This window comes from Ctenopharyngodon idella, chromosome 17, assembly GCF_019924925.1.
Source record: "Ctenopharyngodon idella isolate HZGC_01 chromosome 17, HZGC01, whole genome shotgun sequence".
In the NCBI taxonomy this organism is placed as follows: Eukaryota; Metazoa; Chordata; class Actinopteri; order Cypriniformes; family Xenocyprididae; genus Ctenopharyngodon; species Ctenopharyngodon idella.
The window spans coordinates 19578753-19601483 of record NC_067236.1 but is presented as its reverse complement, the minus strand read 5'-3'; the positions used below and the strand labels follow the sequence as shown (position 1 = coordinate 19601483).

The 22731-nt window shown below is 33.0% G+C and overlaps 1 protein-coding gene across 1 annotated transcript in view; it reads right to left on the bottom strand.

Moving 5' to 3' along the window:
• The window catches only part of akt1 (v-akt murine thymoma viral oncogene homolog 1), a 55879-nt gene that overhangs the window by 17393 nt on the left and 15755 nt on the right, over positions 1-22731 (bottom strand). The window contains exons 3-6 of the mRNA XM_051868325.1: positions 8624-8752; positions 4142-4253; positions 3796-3922; positions 2105-2236 (exon numbers count right to left, since the gene is read on the bottom strand). Coding sequence (XP_051724285.1) covers positions 2105-2236; positions 3796-3922; positions 4142-4253; positions 8624-8752 — 500 coding nt within the window. The remainder of the gene's footprint in view (positions 1-2104; positions 2237-3795; positions 3923-4141; positions 4254-8623; positions 8753-22731) is intronic.

Sequence of the window (22731 nt, the reverse complement as noted above, 5' to 3'; positions counted from 1 at the left end):
TCCTCAGTATCGCTCAAAATGCTGAATGAAGTGCGAGTTTACTAAGTTTTATACATGCACAAATCCTCTCATTATAACAAACAAAGCAGAGACATGATGTAAATAAAAGATTCAGTGTGAAGTTTAGTCAGATTCATTGATGCCGATACCGATTATTCATAATGACATATGCAGATGCAATATAGATAACAGATTATTCTGAATGTTATCTGACTATGTCAATACCGATAACAGATTATTCTGAATGATATCTGACTATGTCAATACCGATAACAGATTATTCTGAATGATATCTGACTATGTCAATACCGATAACTGATTATTCAGAATGATATTTGCCGATGCCGATACCAATTATTCAGAATGATCTATGCAGATGCAATACCGATAACCGAATATTCAGAATGATATATGACGATGTCATTACCAATAACTGAATATTCAGAATGATATCTGCTGATGCCGATACCGATAACCGATTATTCAGAATGATAAATGCCAATGCCAATACCGATAACCAAATATTCAGAATGATATCTGCTGATGCCGATACCGATAACCAATTATTCAGAATGATATACGCTGATGTCGATACGATAACCGATTATTCAGAATGATATATGCAGATGCCGATACCGATATCTGATTATTCAGAATGATATATGCAGATGCAATACCGATAACCGATTATTCAGAATGATATCTGCTGATGCCGATACCGATAACTGATTATTCAGAATGATATCTGATGATACCAATAACCAATTATTCAGAATGATATCTGCTGATACCGATAACCGATTATTCAGAATGATATCAGCCCATGCCAGTACGATAACTGATTACTCAAAATGATATCTGCTGCTGCCGATACCGATAACCGATTATTCAGAATGATATCTGCCCATGATGATAACCGATTATTCAGAATGATATCTGCCCATGCCAATACAATAACTGATTATTCAGAATGATATATGCCGATGCCAATACCGATAACCAATTATTCAGAATGATATATGCCGATGCCAATACCGATAACCAATTATTCAGAATGATAAATAAAAGATTCATTGTGAAGTTTAGTCAGATTCATTGATTAAAACAGGAATTTTCGCACTCAACGATTTTTCACTGAACTGACTGACAATGATTATAAAGGAAGCGCTCTTTACTCACTTTCTGTGTAATTTCATTCGCAAATGAAATACAAATATTTACTTCACACTTCAGTACAAAAAGTGACAAAAATAGACAAAAAAATTACAAAAACTGATTTTTTTAAATGTTATAATAGTGATTTGATCATCTCTAAAAAATAAATTCAAAAGCAAAATGTGAAAAAAAAAAAACTGTTAGGGAGTAGAAATGGCTAATGAGCCAATAAGTGGTCCTCTGTTATTTACATCTACTGGTTATGATAATAATTTAATGTATTTTTTATATTTTAAAATAAAAGTGTTTGTATTTCACCAAGTGTTAGTTTTCCTACATTGTGAAACGTTTAGTTTTACAAATTTGGACAATCTTTGAAGGATGAACAAAAAATGTTTTTGGTCATCAAATTAAAAATAACACTTAAATTGGAGAATATTCAGACTTTTGAGCTGTGCGAAGTAATTGAAAGTCCTAAAGTCCTTAATTCTTATAACAGTGGTCTATAACTGTCTAATTTGCTGGGTAATGATCAAAGCTATATGTGACTCTTGTGACTATATGTGAATCTTTGGACGCACCACACACACACACACACACACACACACACGTCGCCTTTTTTTTTCTTTCTTTTTTTTTCACACACACTTGTTGTCATGTAAAGAAAGTAAGATTTGATGAAGTCATCAAAGTTTGCCATAGCTTGGCTTTTGGTAAAATAACGTCACTGCTATAACCTAACCCACACCCTAAACCTAACAGAAAACTTTCAGCATATTTATTTACTTTATTTATACATCATTTCACATCAACTAAAGGAGGCTTTGTCAGATTTAGCTCACTTCTGTGGTCAAAACTGTACTCAAAATATGGTTAAGCACACAAGCACAAACACACTCAGTAGTCAAATATTTCTCAGTTGTCTTATATTTTTCCAGCTGTTACTCACTTTAGCTACAATCACTTCTTTCTTGAGGATTTTCATGGCGTAATATTTTCCCGTTGCTTTCTCCTTCACCAGAATCACCTTCCCAAAAGTGCCTTTTCCCAGGAGTTTGAGGTATTCAAAGTCATGCATAGTCTGAAACACACATCAGCTGTCAACAAACAAACACCTGCACGAGTTCAACACAAAATACTGACACGACTGACGGGCTGGAGCTATATGTGACGGCTCCGTGTTTGACCTTTGAACTGCTGCAAATGCTAAGAATGCCAGAAATGTGAGTGTGGGAACTGATGTTTTATACAGAGCAAGTGCACAATGTTCCTCATGCTGACATTTTATTTAAGAACTAATGAGGTTCTTTTGATTAAGATGACTCAATTTGGACTCATTAAGCATTTGAGTTTAAAACACATTAACCCTATTGTAGTCTTTGGGCATTTAAGACATTTTAGATGTGTTAAAAGTTTTTACTTAATTGAAATGGTACGAAACTTGGTGACTTTTATGGCAATCGTTATGTGAACACACACACAAAATCTGTAGGACAAAGCTATTTTTTGCATAATTTGCACTTCAATTCAACATGTCAAACAAATTCTAAACTTTTGACAAAAAGTAGCAGTTGATAATGTCTAAATACACAAATACAAACCTAACAAAAGTAAGTAATTATGTCTGAAAACACTGTTCTCTGCAACTAGAGATTGCACAACCCTGTTAATATATTATTATATAGGGCTATACAGGCATCTAGCGGTTACATCATTTTATAACATAAGATTTTCATTATTGTTTTCCATCAGATGGCACTAATCTGCCTTGATTCATTGGATTTTTGTTCTATTTTTAACTTGAATACTCAGAAATAATATAAAATGTGTTTTTTTCTCATATTTTATTATTTTAAATACAAATAAATGGTGCATATTGGAGAGGTGAATATTGTTAAGTTTCATGAAAGATATTAGTGAATTAAAATATTGTACATTAATTTCATATTTTAAAAAAATTACGTTGCACTTATTGTCTTAAATTTTTAATATTTTATTTTTTTATTAATTTAATAATAGTAAAAAATGTTAAACACTAATAAAATAAGTTTCTTTTTCCAATATTTTATTATTTAATATAGAATTAAATTTGTGCAAATTGTAGAGTTGAATACTGTGTGATGAATATTATTAAGTATCACGAAAGATAAAGAAAAAATACTAGTTAACTAAAATATAGTACATTAATTTAAAATCTTTAAAAAATTATGTTGCATTTATTGTCTTAAATAATAAAAGAATATGTTTTTTAAAAATATTTTATTATTTTTATTTATAATAAGAAATGTTAAAATAAAAAAAAAAAATGTTTTTTTTTTTCATTTTTTTTTCTGTAATATAGAAATAAATGGTGCATATTACAGAGGTGAATATAAATAAGTATCATGAAACAAAGAAAAAATATCAGTGAACTAAAATACAGTACATTAATTTCATATTTTTCATAAAAATATATATGTTTCGCTTATTGTGTTTGGTCAGTTTTGAACGCAAACTTGATCAATTTTACCAGAGTTTAAAAAAGTTTTCAAAAAGGTTGTGAATAGTTGTGAAACGCTTTCATTTTTTCTCTTTAAGTTACATTTGCAAAGTTAATATTTTATTAGCATTAATATTTAATAAACAAAAGAGTGTCTGTACCACTTTGTGCGGAGGTTTGGTCACACACGTCTCCATGTGCATGTGGTCATGTGAAGAGTCCATCATCTCCTCCTCTTGTTTCTTCAGACTGTTGGCCACAGTCTGAATGGCTTTGGTCCATTCCTCCCTACAACAACAACAACAGTGAACATGCAAAAAACACTTCTTCTTGTATTACAATTATTGTTGGTTCTGACAAATCGGCTGTGATATTCCTTTGTAAGTAGATAGTATATAATAACTCTGGTTCTTGCACACTATTTTGTTTGTAGAATAAGCGGTGAATATCTGAGCTCTGCATACAGTGAATAAAGAGCACATATACAGATATATGCATGTGTCTGACCGTTCCTCGGGCTTCTCCACATGGAAGGTGCGTTCAATGACAGTGGTCCACTGCAGGCAGCGTATGATGAATGTGTTGGGTTTGGGCCGTTCCGTCTTCATCAGCTGACACTCTGGACACATCCGGGGAAAACCACACCAGAGACACGGACAGGGAGAGAAATGACGGTTGCAATCGTTTATCTTTATCTGCGTGTTTCTGCAGCAGTACATTACACACACTCAGTAGGGAACCACAGCGGCACGCCGGAGCCGAACAGGTGTGCTTCGCACGGCACACGCTCAGATACAAACTTTACACAAGATTCAATGTCTGATTCCACTTTAAAATGGCCTCTTAAAAGAGAAAATTTTTGCTAAAACAGAACCTAAAACCTATCAACAGCATGCCGCAGAAAAACATTTCAACTCGCCCCTCAGAGAGAGCGTAATGAAACAGATGGAGGGTTTTCTGAAAGCCTTTTTAAAACAAAAGCATTTTGACGCAGCATCTTAAAATCTACGCTATATATATATATATAGAGAGAGAGAGAGAGAGAGAGAGAGAGAGAGTTTGTCAGACCATTACAGGGGGAAATGCAGGGTTTTCTAGAAGCATTTAAAAAAAAATGTATTTTTAATTTTTAAAACTATATTTAACTTGATATGGCATGTTAAAAACACAAAGCTCATGGCGTAAGGCGTAAAAAAAACAGCAAGACGTGACGCAACGGCCAAAAACACTTTGCATAGTAACCAACATTAATATAATGTGTAATACTATTAAATGAAAAGTCTAAAATAGTCGTAAGGATGCAAACAAATATCAAATTTATAGTTTTTCTTAATTTTTTGAGATATATTTTTATAAAATTATATTTTACATTTTGTTTTCGAAATGTTTCAGTAATTTTGTTCTATGTTTTTGCCATTTTTATTAGTTTTTTATATCATTTTTATTAAATGTTATTTATTAGTTTTAGTTTATTTAGTTTGTTATATTAGTACTTCATTAAACTAAATAAAAATGAGACAAAACAAAAATGTTTAAGCTTTTTTATATTTTATTTGAGTTAATATTTACTTTATTTCAAGTAACGAAAATGTTTTTTGTTTTTTTGTTTTTTGTATGGTTTTAGTTTTAAATAACGATAATAACCCTGCATCAGACCATTATAGGGGGAAATGCAGGGTTTTCTAGAAGCATTTGTAAAAAAAAAAACAACTTATTTTTAAAACACGCAATATTAATGTTGATTATAATGCTTATAAATTGAGAATATATGCTCATTTTTCACTGTTTTAGATGAACGTCTTTGGGCATTGCGTCGCATCTCGCTGTTTTTTTTACACCTTACGCCAAGAGCTTTGTGTTTTTAAGATGCCATGTCAAGTTAAGTATAGTTTTAAAGATTAAAAAAATAAAAATTGTTTTGCAAAATCCCTGTTTTGCAGGGTTATTATCATTAATTAAAGCTAAAACCATAAAAAAAAAACATTTTCATTACTTGAAAGAAAGTAAACATTACCTGAAATAAAATATAATATAAAAAAGCTTAAATTTGTTTTATTTCAGCTAGTTGCCAAAGCAACATTTCTCATTTTTGTTTAGTTTAATAAAGTACTAAAATAACTAAAACTAAATAAACTAAAACTAAGTTTTAATTACGGGCCATTACGGGGGGAAATACAGGGTTTTTGCAAAACAATTTTTATTTTTTAATCTTTAAAACTATACTTAACTTGACATGGCATCTTAAAAACACAAAGCTCATTGCGTAAGGCGTAAAAAAACAGCGAGACGTGACGCAACGCCCAAAGACATCCATCTAAAACAGTGAAAAATGAGCATATGTTCTCATTTTCTGCATTATTATCAACATTAATATTTCGTGTAATAATGCTGTTTACTCTTAACATTTGCTCACAAGGGTGTTCTAATGTCAGAAAGGAAGTTTTACATCTAAAAAGTTGTTGCGAAGAGATGCAAACAAACTCCACACGGCCCTTGCGAGATTCAGAAAGAAGCTGCGATGATGGCAATCTGATATCAATATATCTCGGTTGTGTTTTCGTTTCACACACAGATGCTTCTGCAATTCAAACTATGAATGCACAACTGCGTCTAAGGAAAACAGGAATGTCATCAGTTGTTAAAAACTCAAACTCACGTCTTTTTTCCGAGAGAAGCCGAAATAAGCTGTGTCTGTGTTCTCTCCCCTCAAAAATGCTCACTCAAAGAGTAAAAGTTATGCTTTCAGCGCGACAAAGCACAATCCGCTCGAACATCCAGCAGCGATTCTGCCAGCGCTTTCCCACAAACATATGTCGAGGAGAGACCGTGGAGGAGACATGTGTCACGTAAGAGACGACACAAGCGGCCTGTCGACGAGATGGAGGAGCGGGGTGAGACCACCACTGAGATCCAACCGGGCTCCTCGACAGCCCAGAACGCTTCAACCAGACCCTCCATCAGCGGCGAGATAAATAATGAGGATCAGCCACTTAATAACCACTATATTTCACAAGTGTCAGGGAGGAAGCGTTCTCTTGAACAAACATTATGGCTGTCTAATTAGTCTGTTCAATCATTTCAACAGTTTTCGCAGGGATGGCGGGGCTTCTTGGGAAAATTCTGCTGAGGTGCGACTCGAGAAGAGGCCCAAATATGCTTAATATGTTCTGCACGTCCCTCGAGGAAACATAAAACTGTTTGTGTTGATGGAGGTCAGATGGAAGCTCGCACGACCTCGTGTCGAACCAGTAAAGAATAAAATCAGGTGCAGTCATGCATAATATATTAAATTAAGCATGCACAAAATAGTTTTGGATGATATATTTAATTGTCACTTCTCATTTCCGTCTATTGAAGATGTGCTGAAACTTTTCCGCAACATTAGTCTGATATCCAGAGAATCCATTGTGTTCATTGCTTTTTCTGTGCCATTTATCAAACATGATATGTCAATCGATTTTACAAAATAAAAAGGTGCAAATAAAAACTACATATAATCTTGCAAATTAACTTGAAATTATATTAAATACAACTTTAATCATCTGTTTTGCCTGTCAAAAAGTTAAGACTAATTTTTACACAAAACGTTGTCAAAAAATGCAAAATGTGTCAATAGATTTTACAAAAATACATACTTAGAAAGTGCAAAAAAATATTTATAATGTTGCAAATTAACCTGAAATCATATTAACTGCAATTTTTAACATCTCTGTTTTGTCTGTCAAAAATTAAGACTTTATTTACACAAAATTTTGTTAAAAAATGCAAAATGTGTCAATCGATTTGACAAAAATACATACTTAGAAGATGCAAAAAATTACTGCAAATGTTGCAAATTAAGCTGAAATTATTTTAAATGCTACTGTAAACATCTCTGTTTTGTTTGTCAAAAATTAAGATGTTTTTCAGACATAATTTTGTAAAAAAAAATACAAAATGTCTCAATCGATTTTACAAAAATATATATTTAGAAGGTGCGAAAAGCAACTTAAAATGTTGCAAATTAACCTAAAATTATATTAAATACAATTTTAATCATCTGTTTTGTCTGTCAAAAAATTAAGATATTATATTAAATTATATTAAATGCAATTTTAAACATCTCTGGTTTGTGTCAAAAATTAAGATTTTTTTGTGCACACAATTTTGTTAAAAAAATGACTTAAAATGTTGCAAATTTACTGAAATTATATTAAATAAATCTCTAATTGTCTGTCAAAATTTAAGACTTTTTTGTTGTTGTTTTTTTACATAAAACCTTGTTAAAAAAATGCAAATTGTGCCTAACAATTTTTACAAAAATAAATACTTAGAAAGTGAAAACAATTACTTAAATTATATTAATTATATTAAACATCTCTGGTTTGTCTGTCAAAAATTTAGACTTTTTTTTTTTTTACACAAAATATTAAAAAATGCTAAATGTGTCAATCAATTTTACAAAAATAAATACTTAGAAGGTGCATAAATGATTTGTAATGTTGTAAATTAACCTGAAATTATATTAAATATCATTTTAAACATCTTTGTTTTGTCTGTCAAAAAAAATAACTTTTTTTTTTTTTTTAACACAAAATTTTGTTAAAAAAATGAAAAATGTGTCAATTGATTTTACAAAAATAAATACTTAGAAGGTGCAAAAAACTGTATAGGTGTATAATGTTGCAAATAAACCTGATATTATATTCCACGCAACTTTTTAGCATCTCTGTCTGGTCTGTCAAAAAAGATTATTTTTTTACTGAAAATTTTGTTAAAAAAAAGCAAAATAACTGCATTTATTGTAAAAAATCCTTCACTGAAGTAAACATGTAATGTGACAATACTACATACTGCATATCATGAAATAGTTTCATATCACCCCTTTTTATTGCTGCTGTTCACATAACATTTTTAATAAATACACACCGAACAACCACGACATGCGTTACCATCTCAGGCTTTACTAAAGAAGACTGCAGTGAGTTTCGGTGCGGGCGAGAGACTCACGTGCCACTGAGAAGTTGTTCAGCGGCGTCTCCAGCTGATCAACGTCCTGCGGACGCTCCTTATAGCCGATAAACGTACCGTCACTCTTCAGCAAGAAATACCGCGGCCTCCACGTCTTTATATACTCTCCTGAGGAACAGAGAGAGAAGAGAAAACATTAAATAAACCCTGTGTGTTTCTCATGTTAACAGAGTAAAAGGTCTTCTTGAGCTGTTTTTTCCTCCATATTCTCACTATATATAAGAATATATTATATCATGTCAGGCTTTATAGGGTTAAGATCGTTTATTGAATGGACAGCTGGCACAATGAAAGAATGACACAAGCATGCATCTAAATTTAGATTTAAAACCCTGTTTGAACTTAAAACACCTCAGTTTCCTGAACAGCACAAGAGAAAGCGGCAGAAACTGCTGCCGTATTCTGCTTCCAAAATCAATTTGTGCTGAGGAACGTGCAGAAATCACTGCACCAGATGTTGCGGAATTGGAAATGAAAAAAGAAACACGGAGAGACACGCAGCCGTGGAGTCTGCGGCACGTCAGAAACACTGAGACAGTTTGAATAGTTATCCAGGAAAAGTGTAATTTATTTTTAATTACGGGAGTTGAATATTAACCCCATGCAGGGTCTGAGCAAGCTGTCCTTAATTGGCCCATTTCCTCTGTCACTAAAGTGTGGATGTGTCACGGCAAACGTCTGTCTCGCTGAGTTTCAGATGCTTTTTGGCTCATTTCAGCTGTGACAGGCCAAAGGAGCAGCGAGTGGCCCAAAACAAGCAACTATACAGGCATTTATCATTTAAACTCATATTCCTGCTTCATAACATGAGAGTCTCATGGAGAGTTCAGATCAAATCACACCTTTCTTAAAGGAATGACCATTTTCTGATGTTCAAACTATTTCAACTTGTCCATTTATTAAAATAAATATTTGATTAAAACACCTACTAAAAGTGTATTAAATCGTTAAAAAAAGGTAAAATTATAAATATTTTGAGAATAAGAACAGCCGAAATACAACACTTACTAAAAATGATTAATATCATAATGTAAAATTGAAATAAATAAATGATAATTAAAACATACAAATGTAAAATTATAATAAATCATATAAAATGTAAAATTATAATAAATATTTCTTAAAAAAAGTCAAAATACAACACTCACTAAAAAGTAAAATCATAAGAATGTAAGATCAAATAAATAAATCAAAAATTTTCAAACAAAAGAAATCAAAATAAATTAATTAAATCATATAAATGTAAAATTATAATAAATATTTTTAAAATAACAAAGGTCAAAATAAGACACTTACTAAAAATCATTAATATCATAATGTAAAACTTAAATAAATAAATAATTTCCAAATAAAAACAATCAAAATAAAACACAAAAAAATTATTAAATCATAAGAATGTAAAATTGTAATAAATCTTTTTTAAATAAAAAGTCAAATTACAACACTCACCAAAAATAAGTAAAATCATCAGATGTAAAACCGAAATCAATAAATAATTTTCAAATAAAAGCAATATAAAACACTAACTAAAATTAATAAATCATAAAAATGTAAAATTATAAATTATAAAAAAATTATAAAAATATTTTTAAAATAAAAACAGTCAAAATTCAACAGTTACTAAAAAAATTATTAATATCATAATGTAAATTTTAAATAAATAAATAAATAAATAAAAATCAATTAAAATAAAAAAAACATACAAACCATAAACATTCAAAATTATAATAAATATTTTTTAATATAAAAACAGTAAAAATTTACTAAAAATATTAAAATAATAAGAATGTTAGATTAAAATAAATAAATAAATAATTTCCAAATAAAGGCAATCAAAATAAACCTCTTACTAAAATTAATTAAAGCATATAAAATGCAAAATTATAATATTTTTTTAAATAAAATAGTCAAAATACAACAAAATACAACTAAAATACAACTAAAATTATTAAAATCATAAAAATGTAATATTAAATAAATAAAATCATTCAATAATTTCCAAATAAAAGCAATCAAAATTAAACACACAAAAATTGATTACATCATATAAATGTAAAATTATAATAAATATTTTTAAATAAAACAGTCAAAATACAACACTCACTAAAAATTATTAAAATCATAAGAATGTAAAATATAAAGAAAGAAATACTTTCCAAATAAAGGCAAATCAAAATAAACCACTTACTAAAAAGATTTTTTGTGTGTGTGTGTGTGTGTGTGTGTGTGTGTGTGTGTGTGTGTGTGTGTGTGAATGTCACATGACCATTGACCTACATCAGAGAACCATGAGCATTTAGGCTCAAAAGGGTTCAGCAGACAAAAAGTTTGGGAATCCCTGGTCTAACAAGACAATCTGGAACAGTCTAGTAATAAAAAATTACTTACAAACCACATAATACATCCTATATAGACTCTATAAGGCTCCTGAAACTAGAGCAGCACAACAGCAGCCCGTCTCTGCGGATGTGGAGCTTCAGCACTTCAATAAACCTAAAGCATTACAAATGACTCCACCTGATTCACAACAACTGGGGAGGAGGAAGAGCAAAGCCCACAGCCGCGGGAACATCTGTCCTTGAGCCCTGTGTACTTAAGACTCTCATTCACACCAGATGCCCAATATGTTATTACGGCTGTTGCCATTTTTCATCGTGGCAAGATGGGACGGCATCTCGCTCAAACTTGTTCTGCAGGCTAAGAGGTTTTGGCAATCAAAAACACACACTTCCTGGAGGAAGTACTTTGATGAATCACTTGTTGTATTCCTCTTTTTCAAGTGATACAAGCATTTGCTAAATGACTAAATGTAAATATATACTTCCTGTCAAAAGTTTGGGCTCAGTACTCAGTAAAGACATTTATAATGTTACAAAAGATTCTGTTTCAAATAAATGCTGTTCTTTTGAACTTTGTATTCATCAAAGAATCCTGAAAAATAAATGTATCACAGTTTCCAAAAAAATATGAAGTAGCACAACATTATCAATGTTTTCAACATTGATAATAATAAGAACCATTAATATAGCTGCAAGCCACAATTAAGGGGTCAAGTAGAGGCAAAAGGATCATCAGACCAACTGCAAAAATTAGTAAAATGCGAGACGATTTTAAGCAAAATGGCTAAAAACCCATTAATACAATCACTTTCGATGTGACATAATTGTGTATTACTTTTGACCAATAGGTGGCGCTGACACCAAATTTATTTGGTGCGGTCAGTGTTGGATGGCAATGACACGCACCAAATTTGGTGTCGATATGCCAAAGCGTTGCAGAGATACAGCCTCCGATGCAGTTTGGCATCATACCATCAAATGTGTTGATGCGGTAAACGAAATCAGTTTTGTCTATCGACATGAAACCCATAACTTTTTGCCAGCATAGACTGAAGATGATCAGCGTTAAATTGGGTGAAAATCGGACCATCGTTCTAGAAGGAATTTGAAAAAGTATTTCAAAATGGTGGACAGGAAGTTCGGCCAATTATGGCATAATTGGTATCAATGTTCTTGGCTTGACCCAAGGAATATTTCAAGACAATAGGCTAATCAATTAGCGTTTTGTGAAATTTCATTAATCACAAGGTGGCGCTGCCTTGAAACTTTTTGAGTAACTTCAAGGCATTGTGTCGAAGACACATACTGAGTTTTGTAACGCTACGCCAATGCGTTCATAAAATATAGCGTTTTACAACACAATTCAAAATGGACGACGCCCAAAATGGCCGACATGGGAAAATCGCTATGACGAACCGAATCTAAAAAGACAAGTCTTGCGATTTTTAGTCAAACTATTCCGAACTGTTAATTTATCATTTTTTGTAATTTCACATCATGAAAATTTTTCCGCCATTTTGAATTTTCCGAAAAACCTGCTTTTTTTTTAAAACGCCTCCTAGGCTGTTGCTCTGATTTTCATGAAAATTAAACCAGATCATCTTTAGACCATGACAAAATTTTAAGGAAAATTCAAGTTGATTCATCAAACCGTTCTCGAATAACGCGCAAACAAATTCGGCAAAGAGCATGCCAAAAATGACTGTGAGGCTATATCTCCGCAACGCTTTAACGTATTCTGACCAAACTTGGTGTATGTTATGACAACCATGACTTGAGGGTACCTGCACAGGTTTCAGCTGTGCCACGTAGTGGCCAGGAGATATGAAAAATGGCTCTTTTTGCTTATATTTTCTGAACAGTTCGACCAAAATAGGTCTCTTTAGATTCGGTACAGCATGCTGACTCGAATAGCATTTACCCATATCGGCCATTTTGGGCGTCGGCCGTTTTTAATTTTGTCATAAAATGTTATCTTTTGGCTTATCGTTATGAAACTCTGTATATGTCTTCACCACCATGCCCTGAAGGTACTCGAAATGTTTCGAGACAGCACCTCCTTGTGGTCAAAAGTTATAATGTAATTTCCAAAAATGCTAATGCTATTGTAATGAAACTGGTCTTAATAGATTCCTTGGGTCATGCCGAGAACACATGATACCAATTTTGCCATAGTCAGCCAAACTTCCTGTCGGCCATTTTGATTTTCTTTAAAACCTACTTTTTCGAACTCCTCCTAGACCATTGCTCCGATTTTCACCAAAATAGAATCGTATCATCTTCAGACTATGGCAGCAAAAAGTTATGAATTTCGTGTCGATAGACGAAACCGTTTTCGTATACCGCATCAACAAATTTGATGGCATGATGCCAAAACGACTCTGAGGCTGTATCTCTGCAATGCTTTGACATATTGACACCAAATTTTGCATGTGTAATTGTCACCTCACTCTGACCACAACACATAAATTTGGTCACAGCACACATTCAATCATATTACTAGTGACTGTATTTATGATTTTTCAGCCACAAATAATCTTAATATGTCTTTAATTGCTCATTGTTGCAGTCGGTCTGATGCTCCCAGCCATGACTTATCATGGCTTCTTTGTGATTGGCCCCTTAATTGATGCTTGCAGCTATATTTTTAAATTGTAATAATAGTTTTTGCTGTATTTTGGATCAAATAAATGCAGCCTTGGTGAGCAGAACAGACTTCTTTCAAAAACAAAAAAATCTTACTACAAACTTGCAAAGTGCAAATTCTTGTGTGATTTCAAAAGCACTTAGTTACGTGACCCTTTCCTTAACCACATCCACTCAACAGAAACCCAGACCGGCTCTGGCCGGATGCCTGTCTGTCTGTCTGTCTGTCTGTCTCTATGCCAAGTGAGTCCCGGGACAGTATGTCCACAACGCAGAACACCGTATAACACGACACACGCTCATCAGCATGACATCGGGACCTTTTGCACACTTAAAGAAACACAAAACAAACTGATAAAGTTTCATTATTTATTCATGAACGATGTATCTTTCGCAGCACATTTGCTAATGTGGAAGTGTCTTAAACGGACAGGCGGCTCTTGTTTGAACAGGAAGCTGCTTTACACCGCAGGCCTGACGGGCACTGACAGATGTGTTTGTAGTTATGATGCCAAAGTTGTAATTGTGTAGGGTGTGAGATCAATCTACCACAGGGACACACAGAGTCCAGCGTTTTCATGCCAGCATCTCTGACGCACGCGGGTCACTCACTGCTGCCTCTTTGATGACGGACAGTGCCACCAAACATGCTGATCACATGCAGTGCAAAAATTGCCTTCAATAGTGTGCAAAAGACAAACGCACACGTGATGATTTACACCTCTGACTGCATGCATAAACAAACACTTCTTCATCAGAGCTGAACAAATGCGCCGGTTTAAAGAGAAGTTTGATCTTACACATTTTTTCAGTTGTCTTTGACAAGTTCCTGTATTTTGGTCAAACAGCTTTACATTGCAGCTCAATATAACCAAAATCTAAAAATTCAATTCATGTTTGTTTGTAGAGCGGTTTCCAAAATGCTTATCGATTCAAAGCAGCTTTACAGAAGTTGGTTGTTTTAATGATACAAAAATAGGTTCAGTTCAGTTAATCTAAATATAAAAACTAGATTCAAGATATCAGTGCAAAAAAATGCCCCTGTATGAGTTGTCGTCTCATATTTATATCATATGATATAGTTAAGTAATATCAACGCGGGTGATATCATAAGTGCTGTTTTTATTGCGAATAGTACAAGTTCAATAAATAATGTTAATATTGTGTTATATTTTAGACACAATACTGTCTTTTTTGTTATTGTACCAACAAAAATATTACCTATAAAGCCAGAGCAACACACAACAGTGTTTAGTTTCTGAATGAATCCGAGTTGAGCAAATCAAAATGGGTGAATCAATGATTCAATGACTCATCCATAAAGAGAGCCATTTACTTTATTCTTGAATGAATCAGCCGTTTGAACGAATCGAATGACTCAATGACTTACTCATTTAGATATTTACTGCCACCTACTGGCAGTTTTAGTTTCTTATTTAGAGTATAATTTCATTTAAAAAAAAAAAAAAAAAAAATTGTATTTTGGGGATAGTTTGCCCAACAATACAAATTCTGTTTATTTACATTTACTCACACTCATGTCGTTTCAAACCCGTATGACTTTCTTTCTTTTGAGGAACATAAAAGAAGAAAGAATGTAAAAGAATGTTGGTAAACAAAACTGTTTTGGTCTGTAGATAAATCTAAATACCATTTCAGATGCAGATTCTGGGAAAAAAAAAAAAAAAAAACCTAAAAGTTTGTGTGATAAATTCCATGTTGAATCAAATAAAATATTTCTTTCTAAAGCTGCTTTTTGTAATGTCTATTTGATGCTTTTCTCATTTAACACAATAATGACTTTAAATCATCTTTTGTGGGTAATTTCTCAGCCAAATTTGATGTGTGATTAAATTGCGATTAATTAATTGGCACATCATTTATTTAATTAAAATTGTAATCGCTTGACAGCACTAATATATATATATATATATATATAAATATAAAAGAGAGAACCACTATACAAAGCATTGTGGGAACAGCTGCTGTCTAACCAAACATCCAGTGTTCCACATTCTATCACAGAACACACACACACACAAATCATGTGACCCCAAACGCGACCACCACATCCGTCTGACCGCCTCATCTCTTTCACCTTCCTCTGTACATCAGCCACTTTCTCATCTAAACTCTAGCACTTTTCCTGTCTCAGCGTTCCTTCCTCTTTCTCACACTCAACACTTCTACTTTCCTTACACGCTGCTCTTGTTTTCGGCTCAGATCTATGACGCTGACATAAACCAGGAACAATGAGACAGCTGTTCATGTAGTTTTGCATTTATTTGTGTTGTCACACACATCACCTGCGACTGATGTTACTGCAGAAGTGTGTGTTTGTTTCTGTAAACAAAGAACATCTAAACAAATTAGACTCTGGAGAAAGAGACCATTGTTTGCCAAACATACTCACATCACCTGTGACAGGCAGATTTCAAAATACATTACATACAAACATTCATATTAATAATTAATATATAAGATATTAAAATATAATATAAATAATACATATACATAGTTATATATATATATATATATATATATATATACACACACACACACACACACAATATTTACTTGTTTTTATAATTTATAATCGTATTTTATATGTAATATATATATATACACATATGTGTGTGTGTGTGTGTGTGAAAAAATATATATATAGTATATAATATAAAATGATTACATATATTTTTTTTTCTCATTTTATATATGTAATAATATATATATATATATATATATATATATATATATATATATATATATATATAAATCATTAATATTTTAAATATATTTACAAATAAATATTTATATATGTGTGTGTGTATAATGCTCTCTATAAATTAATATATTATATATTTAGAATATTAATGATTAATATATATATATTTATATTTATATATATATATATATATAAACACACATATATACATATATATAAGTATTTATTTGTAAATTATATATATATATTCTATATATATATATATATATATATATATATATATATAGAATATATATATATAAATAATTGAAGATATTCTGCCGTATTCTACTAAAAATGAACATGAAAATTCAAGACGTGCAGAGAAGATTGAGAAAGACAGTAAAAACCGAGTAAATTAAAGCAACTATGTGAAAGGGAGCAACACAAGAGGAAGTAAAGAAAAGCAAAAGGTCAAATGAAAGAAAGCGCCTGAGAGCGCCGGCGCTGCACCCGCGTCCAGTGGGAAGAGATCCTGACACTTCCTGCGGCCGCTGCCGCTGCATTCATGGCTCAGGACGAGCGAAAGGACGGGAAACACGGTTGACAGACTGTGTGTGAGAGGAGAAAGGAGACGTTTAAGGAAGGAGAGGAGGAGAGCTTGAGGATTTAGGGAATTAAAATCTCTGAAAACCGGGAATGGGGGGGGCTCTTTTGTTGGTTTTTCCTGGGCCTCCCCCTCTCCCTCTGGAGCCCCTCTGAGCGGGTATCCTGCAGCTGTGGCGGTCGACCCCGTCCTCTGCATATCAATGAGCCAGCGGTCCACCAGTGGTCCAAAGAGGCTGAACAGAGGGTCGTCCCTAACCAGCACTCAGGGCAAAAAGGCCACCGACAGTGACAAACATGCCCTACGGTACATATTTAAAATGTATAGGCATCTTTTTATGGGTTATGTAATATTTACAACTGAATTTAATAAGTATTTCTTACTTATGTGTGTGTGTGTGTGCATATATACAGTATATATATATATATATATATATATATATATATATATACATACATATACATATACACACACACACATATATATATATATATATAAACATATACATATAAAATAAATGTAAAAAAAAAAAAAAAAATTACAATGTAAAATACTGTTTTTCATTGAAACAAAACAATGCATTCTGGGTAATATTTGTCGTTTTAAGAAAAGTAACCTATAGGCAACTTTCTTGAAAATAATATTACCCAGAATGCATTTCTATTACTGTTTCAATGGAAAAATGGTATTTTACAGTGTAATTTTTTTTTTTTTTTTTTACATTTATTTTTTAAGAGTATATCATATATACACACACTATATATATATATATTTATTACACACACACACACACACACACACACGTACATACATATGCTACATGCTGCATATATGTGCATATTTATTTAAATTGTATGTATTATTTATGCCTGCATATATTTTCTCAATTCACCCACCATAGATATGTCAGAAAGTTTATCATAAAGCTACACAAAACCCACTAAACTTTTGGCTAGACAGGCCTAAAATAAAGTATTATTAAATTAATTATCTATTCTTTGCATATCTAGTGACGGGTTTAATGTGCTTTATTGAATGTTTAGACAGTATGAAGTGGTTTATTGTGCAAAATTTAAAATCACTGAAATAAAAAATAAAAATAGTACTTAAATATTGCAAGGGAAAAATACTAGACTGATGGAAAAGTGAGAGGTTTTAATTTAATTTAAGAATTTGGCATAAATTGTGTTTTTATATGAGTAGAATGTGAATTTGCACTTATATAAGTAACAAACGCCCCTGTAAATCAGTTCTAGGAGGCAAATATTCCCCCTTTCAGATAAATGACACTGGCCCGAGCATCCTGGCACTGCTGCGCTCCCATGCCAACCAGGAGCTTAAACTCTTCCGCAGTTTCTCCATCTTCTTCTGCCTTTCTCCTTTTCTTCCCGTCTTTTGTTGGTCCCGTTTTTCATTGCAGCTGGATCAGAGGGAGCGTTTGGCAGCCACCACTGTTGCCGCTGGGGTGGGTTTTGCCACCGTACAAGAGAAAAGGGGGTGAACGGAGGCGCGGGGGAGGAGGAGAGGGGTCGGCCGCTCTTTCTCACGCTCGTAAGAAAGGCTTCACTTCTTCTCTGCGGCCACAGGCACCTGCTGATTACCATAGAGACACTGTGGGAAGTTTTTCCCCCTCCGCTGCTTTTTGTGTTGTAGATTCTTTCCCCCCCTCTTTTCGTTCCGGTAAACAAGCGCTCCATGGATTAGTTTACTGGGATAGTGCAAAGAAAACAAACAAACAAACAGGAGCGAAAAATTCCAGCGATCCGTACAGATGCTCGCATGAGTTCTGACAGAATGACGTTATTGTTGTGAGGTCGTGTCCTGCGCGATGAAGCGCTGTGAAAATATCCGCTTTTGTTAGGATGTATTTGTCTAAGTTTAGTGACATACAGACAACAAGTTTTGTTCTCATCTGATCGTGTCACTGCAGTCAATTCTATAACATTAGTGAATATTAAGCATCTTTTAAACACTAACTAAGCAAGCCAATGTCATGTGTGAACATCAACTGTTGTCCACGTTACCAGAAATGTTTCATATGGATGCTCTGCGTGAATGAAGCTGGAAGATTAATGGTTTGAGCATATACGATGTTAATATGTTCTAATGTAAGAAGTCTGTTGTCGAAGAAAGTCATGATTACGTTGTTAAATGAGACTCTGAACCATGTTTAAAGGTCATTTTAACAGCACAGTGATACTAAAAAGCTTGCAAGTTTTCTGTTGACTATCAGCATAACATCTGGAGTCTCATATATGAAACTTTGAAACAGCAGATTAAATGTTTTCAGATTTATAAGACCATATGCATGCCAAAACCTGTGCAAAACTGCCTTTAGAAATCCCAGTCAGTGAAAGACGTGCGTATATATGCATCCCCACCCCAAAATAACTGTATGCGGAGCTTGTTTTACTCATCTGCATTATTAACCTCGTCTGCATTAGGGATGTGCCCGAAGCCTAAATCCGAATTCGGAAAGGCACAGAAAATGAATAACGCATTCTACGGAGCCCCTGAAGGGACATGGTTAAGCTTTAGTTGGTTACATTACAGTACATCATGATTTCACTTATCACGTGAAGAGAGTAAGGTGACATGACTGACAAGACGATTTGGTGCTCAACAGATCCTGAGCGACATGGACAAATATCTTCAAATATCGTCATTTCCTTTCCAAACATAGTATTTGGCTTCGGGCACAGCTCTAATCTGCATAAAATTTTCATATGCATATTCACATCCATGTAATACTATGTTTAACGGTAGCCTCCAAGACACTAGGAAAATATGAGATATGGATTAAACCATAGTTTTACTTTCTTCACTCCGCTCACACCAGTAAACCAGTGAGCACTGCGCACACATATTTAAAATCTAAGGTTCTAAAAATCTTAATCTAAGGTTCTAAAATCTAATATTCTAAAATCTAAGGTTATAAAATTAAGATTCTAAAATCTAAAAATTCTAAAATCTAAAATCTAAGTTTATAAAAATCTAAGGTTATAAAATCTAAAAATTCTAAAATCTAAAATCTAAGTTTATAAAATCCAAGGTTCTAAAAATGTAAGATTCTAAAATCTATGGTTCACTCATAAAAATGATTTTTTGATGCTGTTCACTTTATTTAAACAACTTATTTGATTCAGCACCATTGTATCAGGTTTCTGGTTCAAATTGAATTGCTTCATGTTAAATTGACTTGAAATGATTACTTTTTGACTTAACTTGATGTTTTCATATTAAAATAACATGTTTCAATCAAGATAAACTCACTTAGATAAACTGAAGTAAACTCAACCAGGACTCAATCAAACAGGACTTTCACTTCCCATCATGCTTTGCAAAGTGGCTGATCTGGGAGAGTAAATGTTGAAATAAAGTGCTATTTTAAGCAGTATTTTGCAAGATGAGAAAATAAAGAGACTTTTTAATGTTTACTTTCTAATATGTTGGTATTTGAAAGTTCCTGTTATGTTAATAGTTTGGGGTTATTGTGGTGAAGTGTTGAGCTTGTGCTTGGGTTGAGGAGCTGCTAACAACAATTGAAGTTGCTTTAATAATAAAAAACAACTACTTTGGGCATGCCATGGGTGTAACAATAAAAGCCTAACAATAAAAGTCTTTACAGAGTAAAGATTTTGTTAATATTCTAACTTTTGTAAAAGTTGTGAAAATTGTTCTTGAATGCATTCACTAAATAAACTGATCAATTAAACTGGATTATTTTAATTTTTGTTTGATATTAATTTTAGGATAATTGAACTTAATAGTTTTGGACAAATTAAGAATGTTAACCTGATTCAACTAAATGGCATTGAATTGGCCTTATATAATAAACTTAAAGTTTACTGAAATAAATAATGTTAATTAAATGCAACATAACCCAGTTATGTGGAACCTGTTGACATAAAAAAGTTAATTAAATCCAACGTATCATTTTTTTGAGTGTTCAAAAAATCTAAAATTCAAAAATCTAAGATTCTTAAATCTAAGTTTCTAAAAAATCCAAGGTTCTAAAAATGTAAGATTCTAAAATCTAAAGTTCTAAAATCTAAGTTTCTAAAAATCTAAAGTTCTAAAATCTAAAATTCTAAAGTCTAAGGTTCTAAAAATTTAAGTTGCTAAAAATCCAAGGTTCTAAAATCTAAGATTCTAAAATCTAAGTTTCTAAAAATCTAAGGTTCAAAAATCTAAGGTACTAAAAAACTAAGATTCTTAAATCTAAGATTTTAAAATCTAAGATTCTAAAATGTAAGCTTCTAAAAATCTAAGATTCTAAAATCTAAGATTCTTAAATCTACAATTCTAAAATCTAAGATTCTAAGTTCTAAAGTTCTAAAAATGTAAGATTCTAAAATCTAAGCTTCTAAAATCTAAGTTTCTAAAATCTAAGTTTCTAAAATCTAAGGTTCTAAAAATCCAAGGTTCTAAAATCTAAGATTCTAAAATCTAAGTTTCTAAAATCTAAGGTACTAAAAAACTAAGATTCTTAAATCTAAGATTCTAAAACCTAAGATTCTAAAATGTAAGGTTCTAAAAATCTAAGATTTTAAAATCTAAGTTTCTAAAATCTAAGGTTCTAAAAATCTAAGGTTCTAAAATCTAAGGTACTAAAAAACTAAGATTCTTAAATCTAAGATTCTAAAACCTAAGATTCTAAAATGTAAGGTTCTAAAAATCTAAGATTCTTAAATCTACAATTCTAAAATCTAAGATTCTAAGTTCTAAAGTTCTAAAAATGTAAGATTCTAAAATCTAAGCTTCTAAAATCTAAGGTACTAAAAAAATAAGATTCTAAAATCCAAGGTTTTAAAAATCTAAGATTCTAAAATCTACGATTCTAAAATAAAAGGTTCTAAAAATATAAGGTTCTAAAACTCTAATTTCAGTGTAACATTTCCTGTGGTGTAACAGTAACATTAATCTGTGACACTTCAATCATATATTCGTGTAAGTGTGTAGAACAGGGGTGCAAACTCCAGGAGGGCCACAGCTCTGCAGAGTTTAGCTTCAACCCTAATTAAACGCACCTGATCCAGCTAGTCAAGTCCTTCTTGATTATTTGAAGACTACAGGTATGTGTGTTGGAGCAGGGTTGGATCTAAACTCTGCAGGGCTGTGGCCCTCCAGGCACCACTGGTGTAAAATGTTGTGTTAGTTTACTCGTATAACTTTACTCCTATTATCTAAATATAAAACAACAGCACTCTCTCACCCACTTGACAAATAGATTCTGAAACAACAGCGACTCTAACAGCTGAAGATATCTGTTTATGATGGATGACAGAGACGGGCGAGACCACAGCGATCAGAAACACGGGGAACGCCAGCAGACGCGTGGAGTGGAAAGAATTAACAGAAGAGGAAGGCAGAGAGAAAAATGGGCCGGACGAGCAGCACAATTGCAGAGCAGGAGGTTTCGGCACAGAAAAGTAAGCACACAGCGGGCGCACCGCTGCGGCAGATACGCAGACAGAAGCGGACCCTGCTGGCGCACACACACACACGCCCGCCCTCCCTTCTGACAGCTGCACTCTGGCAATTTACATCTCTCCAGCACATTTAGCAGAAGCCTGTCTGCCATCACCCGCAGCACAGGGACCTGCTGGCCTCCAGACAGCAGACAGAGCGCGCTCCACCCGGGGAGCCGTGATCCGCCGCTGCCCGTCCAGCCAGAGCACCGGCGCTGACGGCACGCCTCAGCTGTCATGTTTGGACAGTGATGAATAGAGTCGGAGGAGAGGAGATGTGTGTCGAGCTGGATACATGGGAAAGCTCGTCAGAGGGTCGT